Here is a 12,985-nt window from a genome sequence, read left to right as displayed (position 1 = left end):
CTTGTATAGAAATATGGTATCAGTCTTTTCGATTCATAAAACCAAAACATGATGGGTTTATATACAAAAGGTTTAACTTGTTTAATCTCAAAAGACATGAATAATTAATCTAATATAGAGATGAAAATCAAACATAATCATAATCAAAGCTTTATTAAGAACATGCTAACGTGCTTAATAAACTCAAAAACCGATTGTTTGTTATTACTAATTTACCAAAAGCGTTAAAATTAAGGGCGCTACACCATGTCGGTTCATCAGATTTCTCAGGTTAGCCCGAGAGACAATAACCCCTGTATAATTACCAAAATACCCCCCAAATTAAAATACCATTTAATCAAATTTGGTAACGTATGTTCCCTCATAATGCTTTTTAATACTTATATATATTTTCTAATTCTAATTTTCAAACTTTAATATTTTGTATGAAAAAAATTTGAAGCACCTAGGCGCCTAAACGAAACACTCTTTAGGATAAGAGGGTAAATCGGTCATAGTGCAAAAATATTTCAGCGGGAGTATATTTCCCGCCATCTAATAGTAAGACCCTTTTCCCGCCAGGTTATCAAGACCACTACATAATATTCTGCACTCAATCATCATCTTCAATTTCAATTGAGAACATCAACACAATGGACCCATTAATCAGATCCAGGAAACGCAAGAACCGGCCGTCGGAATCCGACCCGTTTGGCGGCATATTCACCCGGAGCAGGACCCAGATCTACTTCCACCGGCACCGATCTGGGTACTCCCGATCTGATTCCAATCGAAGCCGTCATAATAATAATAATAATATGAAGTTGGTCAAAGGTACTACAGCTGAATCATTAACTATTCAAAAGAAATCGGAAGCTGTGTCATCAGTCAAGGATCTTCGCGCCAGGAGAGTGTTTTCTCCCGCCACGGCTGACGTGGAAGCTGACGTGGATGCTTGTAACAAGAGTGACGGAAACCCTGCTGGTGATTTGGGGGTTTCTAGATCGGAAAAGAGTGTGGATGACGTCATCAACTGTGGATTGGAAGATGATGCTGATGCGGCGGATGCTGGTGGTGATGTTAAGGTGACGTCATCAGTTGTAGAGGTTGAAGAGAATAATAAGACGCATGTTGCAGATGAAGCTGTTGATACCAGAGGGCTTATGAATAAGAGTCAGTCTTCGGTAAGTGATGGTTAATTTTTACTTTAATTACATGAGATTTGCAGTGCTTTTTATTATATATTTGCTAATTTTTTATGTTATGATCTTATTGATTTTAGTTAGTTGATATTTGAAGTATTGAATGTGTACTTAGTTAATAGTTATATATTTATATATGTATGTATATATGTTATGACTGAATTGACTAATATATAATATATATTATCTGTTATTTCTAATGTTGTAGAAATTGCTAGTCACTGTAGGGTATCTGCTAGGGACAATTGAGATAAATAGGGTTTAATCGGCTTTGAATTTTATATGTAATGATTATATATTTTATTTGTGTCTGTGTATTTATGCAAAAGTTATACACTTTTTCGTTTTTGACCGATTTTAACGGAGAGGTTTACCAGTTTGACCTAAATTTGATGGATTTTGACTTTTTTGACTACTGATTAAATGGTGCATAGGCAGGATTTTTAGAACCCTTTTTTTGCTAATGTATTATGATGATCAACTTGAATATGTTACACTGAAAGTTGTACTTAATGGAACTGAATGACAGGTAGCAAGTTTGCGTGGTGGTCGAAAGAAGGTGTTTGTAAGCCCAACTTCTTTTAATTATAGAAGGTTGCTTCCTTATCTAATGGATTCTGAGAATGATGGTAAATGCATAACTCTGTTGCATTCTATTATTTGTTAAATTACTGGATTTTGTTAACTTGGTTAGTTTTAAATTTTTAATAGCGGATTCTTTGAGTTTTGAGATAGTCGAGGCAGCATTGCCCAAAAATTTGAAATCAAGTAATCTGGTTCCTAACGTGGTTGCCCAAAAAGAAGTGGAAACTGATTCAGTATCTAATTCTAGTTCTAGCAAATTAGCAGATGGTTTATTGAATAATTCAAACACTGTGAATGCTGGCTTAGTTAGTACCGTTGAGAGTTCTGATGTGGTGCAGAACAACCGGGAAGATGCCCTAAAAGACACGTTAGAGTGTGAGCAGATGACACCGCCTGATTCAAACATTTATAGTAAATCCAAGAGTGATAACGTCTCCGGTGCACTTGTAAAGCCGGCATCGAAGCTGGTAATGCTCAGTCTTTATAATTGGTTAATATTGTTTTAACCATCAATATTCATGTTTCCTATAAAATTATGATTTGGGTGTTAAAACTTTGATGGCTAATGTCTTCCATTTTCGGGGTTTTGATGAATTTTAAGGGGCTTAAATCGTGCTCAAGATTGAAAGTACTTCAAACTCCAACTTCTTTTAGTCATAGAAGATTGCTTCCATTCTTGATGAGTGTTGCTGAAGATTATTCAGGTAATAATTTATTTTTCAAATAAAAAAATGTGATGTTACAGGTTTTTATTTAACGTTCTGTTTATGCTTTTTGATAGGTCCCTTGAAAGACGATCAATCTTTAAAACCCGAGAAGGCTATCGAGCAAAACCAACAACCGCCAACACAATCTTTAGTTTCCACTACTGCAGACGAAGCGCCAAATTCTGAGAAGGCTATCGAGCAAAACCAACAGCTGCCAACACAGTCTTTAGTTTCCACTACTGCAGACGAGGCGTCAAATTCTCCTACATCTACATTGGTTCCAGTTGGCACACCAATAGATAGAACAAAGTTGGTTACTTTAGCTTCAAATGAGTCAAATGACAATATTTTGGATGTTAATGGGTCAAATAAGGAAATCAGGGGGTCAATCTTACCGTTGGGAGTGAATTTAGTCAATTTACAAGATGAAGCTGTTAAATCTGACAGTTGTATAAAGATGGAACAATCACCACCCAAACTTAAATTAACATGTGTTGAAGAAGAGCCTATTGAAGCCACACCTCTTTGTATTGTGCAAAGTCAAAGTGAAGACCATCAGATAAAAGTCAAAGAAAGTCCACAACAATATCTGATGCCAATTCCTGAAACCCAAGTGGAAAATATTAAAAATGGAATCTTGAAGAGAACTCCAAGAGGGTGCAGAGGGATCTGCAACTGTCTGAACTGCACATCTTTTCGTTTACACGCTGAAAGATCATTTGAGTTTTCAAAGAATCAGATGCATGATGCTGAGGAGGTTGCATTGGAGCTGATTAACGATCTGACGTATCTTCGAAACATTCTAGAAGCTTCTAGTACTTCCAGTTCTTCTGATACCGTTAAACAAAAACAGGTATTTATTCCTCTTTCTGTTATTTATCACTTTTCTAAGAACTTTACCATTTTAACCTTGATGTGTGCTTCAGGTGAAAGAAGCGTGCGCAAAAGCTTTATACAAGGAACAAGAAGCTAGAGCACGTTTGGCACAAATGAACGAGGATTTAAGCATTCACTGCAGAAGCATGGTATAATTAACTCAAGAAAAAAAGATTGATTTCAAAAGATGAGATTTGTGGAAAGATTAATTAATTGATTTTTATGACGTGGCAGAATCTGTTACGACCGAAGGTGACATTTGCCAACAAGATTGAAGAAAAAGTAATTTCAAAAGATGGGCTTCGTGGAAAGAAGAGTTTTTAGTTATTGTGTTCAATGTTCATTGCTAGTTTGGTCAAATGTGTTGAATGTGTAGATCTTGTGAGATGAGATTTATACTCATGAGACTTGTGTTTTATATTTTTGAGATGGGATATACAAAAGGTGATGAATCTTTTCCAAGTCAGTGTTTGATTTATAGTCACTACATACAGTCAAATATGTCTTCTGTTTTGAGATATATGCAATGTTCTGCTCTATACATTAATATAACGAAGTGTACCATGTGATATTGTACAAAATACACTAAAAATAATTTAAAATATGTTTTACCTTTTAATGACTTTTAATATTTTTGTTGATATAAACAAGTATGCATTACTGCATTATGCCTAAAAATAAAAATAAAAGAGTCTAACCTTTAATACCAAGTCTTCTTGTTTTTTTTAAACAAAATAAATGTGATAATGCAGTATACATATAATTTTTTCTGATGGTTATGTGTTGAACACGCACGCCCAAATCAAATAGGCAAAAGCTCGAATCAAAGTTGAGCTCATATTCATCTCTAAAAGATCTATTAGCTTGTGGCACTACATGACTCCTGAAGATCATGTGCATCATGACTTGCAGCATATTCAGTTGTTCATCATCAATATATAAAACAAAAATAGTAAAATGAAACTGTATTTCAAATACATAGTACAGAAACCAAAGTTTTATTACAAATAGCTTTATTATTCTCATTGTTGTGACCAAACTTATGGTTTAAACTCATATATCTGAGGTGCAGTCACCACCTGGATATCTCATTTCATGAGCCAAACAAGGTCCATCTGGTTCAGCTCCAAAGTCAACATAGAAATTGGGGTTTATAGAAAGTCCACCTTCTTCATTATTCACATCAATTTGCAACATGTGAGATCCTTTTTCCACAAGTTCCGGATAAAACTGTTTGTCCCATTTGCTGAATAACGAGTTTGTAACGTACAAACGTTTCCCGTCTAAGCTCAGTTGAATCATCTGTGGCCCACCTATCAACCGGTGTCCCTAAATGAAACAATCATGAAACCGATTAATGATGTTTGGATAAACTAATTGTGTTTCTAGTTATATAAAAAAACTAGTTATTTAAAAACTGATCGTTTTTGAAATTTACTACTCATGACACAAATCCAAAAAGACGAAAACGTGTACCTTAACTTGTGGAACGTCAACTTGATAAGCTGTACCATCTTCGTTCTCAGCAACTATCGGGCTTCCTTTCTGAAACAGCCCACCAACCCAAAACTGGCCCACCAAAACCGGGCTTGTGGGGTCCACAATATTATACTGTCTGATATCCCCATGCAACCAGTTCACAAAGTAAAGAAACCGATCATCAAGAGAAATGAGGAAGTCCGTAATAAGCCTGGGCATTTCGGGTAGAATCCATTTTTGGACCTTAACTGGTTTAACTACCATTGCCACCTGTGTTATCAAATTTATTCAATTTATTAGTTATCAGATGTTTATGATCTGAATGAATTAAAAGATAAAATCTGTACCTCATGGCTCCATGATCCATCAGAGTTCTTGAAAAACCGAACCATGTTGCTGCTTAATGCACATCCAACAAACCCTGTATCTTTAGTCGGGTCATGCAAAAACCTTATCTGTCAAAAAACCATGACTTGTTCGTAAGTTTGACCGTGTGGACTTTTTTTGTCATGTTTTTGAGACTTGAGAGAATTAAATTTTTTTCCCAGAAAAAAAAACCAAAAAAGTCAAAAACCAAAAAAAGTAACAATTTTTTTACAAAACTCACAATCTTAAATTTTTATTTAAGCTGATTTGTAAAGGAAATCAGGTCATAATAATGACTTGTTAGTACATTTGACCATGTTGACTTTTTGACTAGGCGCTGAGATAACCATGTTTTTTTGTTAAAACCCGATAAATACTTAACATTTTTTATAGAATACACAACCTTAACATTTCTTTATTTAAAAAGGATACCAGGTCAAGCACAATGATTTGTCGGTAACTTTGACCATGTTGACTTTTTCTACATGGCGCTAAAACAGGGGTTACGTGCTTTCAAGGGTGTTCAAAATGATTAGTTTAAACATGCATCCAAACACTCCCTTATGCATTCATTTGGAATTTTTCAAGCACTGACCTCTAATGGTAGAAGCCCATTTGGGCCTAAATCAATAGTTTGCTTCAGTTCTCCATCGGGCCAGTTGTACACGTGCAAATGGCGGCCATATAAACCGTTTGAAACATCCTGGAGGTTGAATCCTTGCGTAAAAGCTGATGGGGCACCCCATGATGTACTAATCATGGTTTAGTGTCGAGGCTGGTACCAATAATCATATCCAAACAGTGGACTATGCCCAGGTTTCTCCCACCTAAAATACAAGAATATCAAAATGTATTTCCCTCTACGAAATTAGCGGGATAAACAGGTTTGGGTATTTTAAAAGAGAACCCAAGAACACATTTAGCTAATCAGGTCGTGTTTGAGTCACCCGATGGGTTCGTGGGCTGACTCGTTTACTTCTGTACTTATTTTTTAAAACTGATGAGTTTCACAGTTTTAACATAAGTATTTTACTTGCATTTATATTTGTGGTTGTAAATTTGTAACTATGGAGTATTGATATGAAAACTAATAAAAATGCCATAAAGTAAAATTTTCGGGTTAAACGGGTCATTTTCCTGTCAGTCCATGAAAACTCGTGTCATGTCCAGGTTCACGTGTCTTGAAACGACTTTCGGCCTCGTGTTAGGTTAGGCCTCTCACCCTGCGAACCGGGCCCATTTAACACCCCTAAATTAGTGTATGATATGCTTGAATTTTGGGGTGTGCATGAGCCGGTTTGGGTTTTTGAAAACCGCCCAGTTTTAATTTTTTTCATTTTTGCATTTTAGGTTGAAAAGAATGCCCAATATAATAAATTTGAGTCGCCTAAATTTTTTGTTAACTAATAATTAATTGATTATTAAACATTCGGGCCTAAAACTTTCAGGCTACGATATTTACTTTTTTTTATAAATTATTTAACATTCTAAAATATAAATTATAATCCATAAATTCAACAACAAAAGTCGGTTTTTCGGTTATTAAAGGTTCAGTTTGGTTTTTTCAGTTTTCGGTACATGCAAAACTGAAACCAAATCATAAATCAGCTTTTGCAAAAACTTAAAACCAAGCTATCGGTATTGGGTTCGGTTTGATTATTTCAGTTGCGGATTGATTATTACGATTTCATGCACACCTCCCCCGAAACTAGTAAAATAGTATCAGTTTTGACCCATTACCCAGCCCGTCTAACCACCTCATTTAACCACTTTTAAACATACAAATTAAATCATATTATATGTAACTAGCTAATTACCTTCCTTTCACATTAAAATTCGAGTCAAGAAGAAGAAACCCGTTCCCTTCCGCCTTCCCTTCTTTGTCCCCGAGGCACGAGACCATTATGTCACCTGAAGCAAGACAATGAGCTGTGTGGGGATACGCAAGCCCAGTTTTGCTAGCAATGTCAGCGGGCTCAACCACCTTATGAAAGGCGGGGGCCGTGGATCCTTTTGTGTATCAACAACATATATTCGACCCGACCTGAAAAACACGAAACAGAAACAAAGGAATATGAGACAGGCCTAAAACTAGCTTGTTGACCACCGAAAGTCAACTATTTTCTCGTTGCTGGTTAAGGATACGTACACGAGAGCCGGGAGAACAAGGAACCGACGCGAGGCGGCTGAATCATTGTAACAAGAACTGCAGGCATTCCAACCAGAATGATGTAACTCATCACCTATGTTTGGCATAGGCAGCCTGTGGATGACTTGTGAATACGTTTTCGAGGCGGGGTCCACGTCAACTGTTCCTAGGAAATCTGGTTTGTCCTTCCCTGTTCCTTAAATATACCAAAAACAAAGAAATGTGTTCTTAATTTATAAAAGAAACCACTACTCGTATCAGACTGTAACATATTATGATAAACATTTTAATTAAATCTATATTCTATAAAAAAAGAATATCAAAAATCTGATGTGGCACCAATTGGTTAGTCACCCAACTCGTTTAATCTGATAATCTTTAATGTTATTACTCGATCGGCAAGTTAATCCAATATACCAAAATACATGTTGATAACACTAAAATTACCAACAGATACTATTCAATGGCACGCGCCATAATTCAGGATTTATAAGCAATTTTCAGTTTATTAAATGATTTACAGATGGATGGTTTAGGTAAACATGCTTGCTGCTAATTTTCAATTTATTAATCAATCGCATACAGCATACTTGCTGCTAGGGCTGTAAACGAACCGCACGTTCGTGAACCGTTCTGCGAGAAGTTCGTTTATGTTCGTCCGTTTAATAAATGAACGAACATGAACAAAATTGTGTTTGGTAAGCTTAACAAACGAACACGGGCAAAAGTCATGTCCGTTCAATTGTGTTCGTGAACATTCCGTAATGTGTTCTTTTGTTCGCTAATGTTCGTTTGCGTTCATCCGGTTACTTCTAGCATACCATTTTAGCACATTTTCAACCAGATGATTTAAATTTTAACTTGTTGACTTTTTTTTTTTTTACTGAAATTATGGTCAAAAGTCAAATAGTTGAATGGATTCTAAAATTTTGGTTTAATCAATCTTGATAATGATGATATTAATAAATCAGACTCCTGATAAAAGCGATGTGGTGTATGTTGCATTTATTATAGGGTTTATTGACTGTTTATATTATATTAAAAATTAAAATATTAAATTCCGAATCTCGTTAAAAAACAATAAATAAATAACATACTCCTAAATACTCTACTCAACAAAATAAAAAGTGGTAACGTAATTAACATCATAACATGATCGAAAAAAACTTAACCAGATCGGAGAAGATGAAGATGTATACCAGTGTAGACACAAGTGACGTAGATCAGAGACTCTTTGGGCCCACCCATGGCCTCGATCGGGGTAGCATAACCTGGTCCCGTATTGCAGCAACTGTGGTTGCCGTTGATCGGAGCATGTTCGACTGCTGTAGCCATCGTCTTCCTCTGTAATTAATCAATTGCAGACGTACAGTAGATGATGATTGATGAAGGCGTTATATATACACAGAGAGGTGACGTGGCAGATGCATATTCGTCATTCCACGTGGGTTAAAGGATAACTTTGTTTCACATCCTCCTCATACTTTATGTGAATTGCATTATCTACCCTCTACAATCCAAATGTTTTCTAACCTATATTCTTAGGATCACGAAGATGATTTTATTGTGAATAATGAGGTCTGATTGGTTCGGGTCTCGTGAGTCTTGTGAATATTACCCGGTTTATGCTAATCCACAATAAAATATGGACAAATTCATAGATTGTGAAATTACGATCATGCTTCAGCCCAATTTTATAATGTATTTTTGATCATGTTAAACAAAGCCTTTTGATCAACACGAAACTAAAGACTTATTTGAAATGATTTAACCAAAATAGACCATAGATGTTTGATGAGAGAGTAATGAAATAGACGTATAAACTTTGACGTATGGCCGTCTTCATCTCTATGTATGAACCATGAATCTCTCTTTGAAACATGTTAAAACTTGAAACTTAGGGTGTACTGGTTTGGTACTTACTAATTAGTTTATGTCTTTAGAGTTGGTATAACTTATAATTTGTCATGATAGCTGTCTTTGATACAGTAACACTGCAAACTGGATTAGTGAGGGTGTTGGTATGTGATCCGGTTTTCAAAAACGTAGATGATCGTCGATCGGAGGTAACATATTGTCAAGTTACCCACATTGTGTTTTAACAATGAACTGAATTGCAAAAGTTGTGTGACCCGCTTAATCTTCTAACATAACTACTTTTCTTCTTAATGTAACATGTTTTTTCTTATGTAACATATTTTAGGTTATTCTATATGTTGTAAAACAAAATAGATATGTTGAGAAAAAAAAAAGTCGTATAAACATATATATGCAATGTGGACTACTTTTAAATGAAAAGATTAAAGTTGGATTAAGCCAAAAGTCGAGGGGTAAAATACTTAAATGATAGAAACGTCTATGCACGAGGTCGTATTTGCGGGTAAAATACAACGTTAAAGAACCAAAGTCCATAATGAGCTTGACTTGAAGATATTAAATGGACGGATATGATGCTTGACACGTGTTACCAATTATAAGTTACATAAAAAAACAACTAATAAGAAGGTTGGTCTATGTGATTTAGATGTATACAAGTTTGAAGATAATAACGGCCGGATCTGATGCTTCACACCGATCGGATCTGATGCTTCACGCCGGCTTGATATGGGACGGCCACGGCAAGATAGAGACGTAAATATGCCCGGATGTGGTTGTACATCGTACGCATTAATGGTCGTGAGATGTGTGCAACTCACATGATGAGTTCATGACATAACGAAACTAGTAACCCTAATCATAAACGAAACGCAATGACTCACTATCAGGCAACCAAGCGCGCCACGTGGGGGCCTTGAAAGACGACCGGATGACATCTTAGAGTTATGCAAGGTAGTGATTTGTGTATAACAATAAAATTCCTTTTAGCTAATTTTAAAAATTGAAGGATGAAAGAAAATGATATAAATGTAGCGTTGTGTCCATTTTTCTGAAATTAAACCAAAAAACAAAGAAATATTTGTTTACTGTTCATTTATGTATATTGGATGTTTCCCTGACGTTTTCTTTTTATTTGGCTTGTTCATTTGTATTTTTTTGTAGGGCATTGTGTTTAGCTAAGCAATAGTATGGCATATGTATAACCATTATGTATGGTACATGTTTACAAAAGATTTTCCTATTGATATCTTAATTACTAGTTTTTTAGTTACCCATAGACAGTGAAGGAGTCAGAAATTTTTTTCTGCGGGTTTGACATTTTTCAGTGCTCGGTTTTTTCTGGCGTTAAAGATTTTTGGACCCCAACGGGTCGGGCCCAAAGTCATATTTAATAAAAAATATATTACATATTATAATTGTTTCCTGCGTATATTCATGCTTTGGAAACGATTAATAACATATTCAATCGCGACTCAGAAAAATAATTCTTTTCAATATAACAAATGCACACATCATATATATATATATATATAGTCGTTACCCATCTAATTACGCAAAATCAAAGAAAGATTCGTCGTGAGGTCTGGATCGATTGAAAGCTCATCAAAGAAAGAGTCAGCTCGACCGTTGTTGTTATCTGGTTGAAGTGCGGCATGTAAGGCGATGATTGAAGCCTTGAGGCGAACTGACAAAGGTGACAAGGTGATGGTCATTTGGTCAATAGAAACATAATTTATCAGTCACTAAGGCGATGGATGTTGTTTTTGTTTTTGTATTTAATTTTCACTTAGGTATTATGTTTAAAAATGCTAATTAAGCCGAGTTTATTGGACGATTATATGAGTAATTTGGACATTTTTTTTATAATCTATATATGGATTATTATTTGTCAATTTATAATGTTTGTTAGCAATTTTTAAGTTTCTTATATTTTATAGAAAAATTATTCATTACTAAAAAATTTTAACGAAAAATTTCATAATTAATGGTTTCGAATACTTTTTTTAGAATAACTAGGGGTGTTCAGGGTCCGGTTTGAACGGTTTTTGGGTTAAACCGTGACCAAACCGTTAATACTGGTTTTTGGAAATTGAAAACCAAAACCGAACCGTCAACAATCAAAACCGAACCAAACCGAACCGTTACTAACGGTTTGGTCCGTTTCGGTTTCACGGGTTAAAGTTTTAAACTTGTTATGTCTTTATAATAAAAACCCACAAAAGATAAAATAAAATATTATCCAAAATGCATAGAACAATCTTGTTATAAGAGCATACTACCAATTTATAATTATATGAATCTCATCATTCAAATAAAATAAATAAACTATAAAAACAACTATCTCATGAAATAAATTAAAAACATATGTCTTAAGTTTGTAACTACAGATTGTTGTCAGCTACTACACTTTGAAGCTAAAAATAGATTTAGCATATATTCATATTAATTAATCGAATCAAATATTAAATATAGATAACTAAATATATGCATTATAAAATATATAACAAAAACTAAAATATATTATTCAATCTTACGGTCCGGTCCGGTTTTATTCGAACAGTTTTTTGTATAAACCGTAAACCAAACCGTTCATTACGGTTTGAAAATTTTCAAACCGACCGACCGAAAGTTAAAGACAAAAACCAACAGCGAAACCAAACCGATGACCGGTTTGAGCGGTTTCACGGTTTAAAACCGAACCGTGAACACACTAAGAATAACACTGGGTTCCGCTCGTAAAAAAAATAGGTTCTCTCAATGACTCTATACTATAGGTTATATAAAACCAAAAAAAAAACCGGATTCGACCGAACCCGATGACCATAAAGTGGCTCCGCCACTGCACATAGAGTTATATGAATCCAAATCCTCTTTGTCTTTGTGTTATGATCATGCACAACCACAACATTTGCATGTGTCTGAAATTATTTTCAGTTCCCATTGATGCTAGACCACCCAAAAACATCTTTCGTGTCTGATTCGAACAAGGATAATTTTGAATGTTGCTATTTTTTCAGATGATTGTGTCGTGGTCTTCTCCAGGAACACCTTTTTTCCCTCAACCTACCATTTTAAAAATCTTTAATAACTTTATAATATTATCAAGAGCTTAACTAAAAGACTTACAATTGATAAATTTACCATTCTGCCATCGATCTTGTGTTGACTCTCAGCCACAATGGGATCTACAAAGACAACAAAACCAAAACTAGGGTCGGGCCATTACGTTACGTTTGTACATGGGAACCCCTAATCAACAGCTTGACAATCAATAACTAAGTACAGATAATTTAAAGAATCCTAATTTTTATACATGAAAACCCACATAAAAAAAACCTAAGAAAAATACTAATGCAAAGAAGGAACCACTGCAACCGCAGCAGCGCCACCGTCGACCTTCCCTGTGTCAGTGCAAAGCAGCATCAATGATAGCCTCAACCATCACAACCACCTCTTTGCTGTCACCTCTTGTCATCGACCTGAACCACCATCGTTTCTCCGTTCCTGTCTGACGTAGTTGTAGCCTATAGCATCGCCTAATAACTTGTGCACAACAGCTAATCACCCATATATTCTAAGTCTCCAGCCCTAATCGGGTCTAAGAGAAAGCAACAAGGTGAAATTAATGAGTGTTCAAAGCATGTGGAAAAAGCCTTTAGGCCACACATACGCCCAAAAATGCCTAGCAAAAAAACAAATGAAATTACAAATATGTCCGGGTATTGTGGCAATTTGTTTAATTGTGTACGCACATATGCTTAATT

The 12,985-nt window shown here is 35.3% G+C and overlaps 1 protein-coding gene and 1 pseudogene across 2 annotated transcripts; one reads left to right on the top strand and one right to left on the bottom strand.

Moving 5' to 3' along the window:
- Positions 1-2,903: 2,903 nt before the first annotated feature.
- Positions 2,904-3,698, top strand: LOC143555007 (uncharacterized). The gene is made up of 3 exons (XM_077044649.1): positions 2,904-3,326; positions 3,400-3,498; positions 3,584-3,698. Exons 1-3 carry the CDS (start codon positions 2,931-2,933, stop codon positions 3,671-3,673), a joined length of 585 nt encoding a protein of 194 aa, XP_076900764.1. The 5' UTR covers positions 2,904-2,930; the 3' UTR covers positions 3,674-3,698.
- A 580-nt stretch (positions 3,699-4,278) lies between these two features.
- On the bottom strand, positions 4,279-8,719 carry LOC143555018 (selenium-binding protein 1-like; annotated as a pseudogene). Its single transcript, XR_013139130.1, has 7 exons — positions 8,543-8,719; positions 7,344-7,539; positions 7,012-7,238; positions 5,790-6,021; positions 5,176-5,283; positions 4,826-5,098; positions 4,279-4,678 (listed from the first exon to the last, which is right to left on the bottom strand). The product of XR_013139130.1 is annotated as a selenium-binding protein 1-like (transcript).
- Between the last annotated feature and the right edge of the window lie 4,266 nt (positions 8,720-12,985).

The sequence above is a fragment of the Bidens hawaiensis genome, unplaced genomic scaffold, assembly GCF_021521415.1.
Source record: "Bidens hawaiensis isolate Kalapana, Puna unplaced genomic scaffold, B.hawaiensis_p1.1 tig00017943_1, whole genome shotgun sequence".
Classification (NCBI taxonomy): Eukaryota; Viridiplantae; Streptophyta; class Magnoliopsida; order Asterales; family Asteraceae; genus Bidens; species Bidens hawaiensis.
This window is presented reverse-complemented; position numbering and strand designations above follow the sequence as displayed.

What these genes read in the sequence shown, in the direction of transcription:
- LOC143555007 (XM_077044649.1), top strand. Translation starts at nt 2,931, where the DNA reads ATGGAACAATCACCACCCAAACTTAAATTAACATGTGTTGAAGAAGAG. An exon ending in ATACCGTTAAACAAAAACAG is followed by an intron (nt 3,327 to 3,399) that starts GTATTTATTCCT and finishes TGTGTGCTTCAG; the next exon opens with GTGAAAGAAGCGTGCGCAAA. An exon ending in GCATTCACTGCAGAAGCATG is followed by an intron (nt 3,499 to 3,583) that starts GTATAATTAACT and finishes ATGACGTGGCAG; the next exon opens with AATCTGTTACGACCGAAGGT.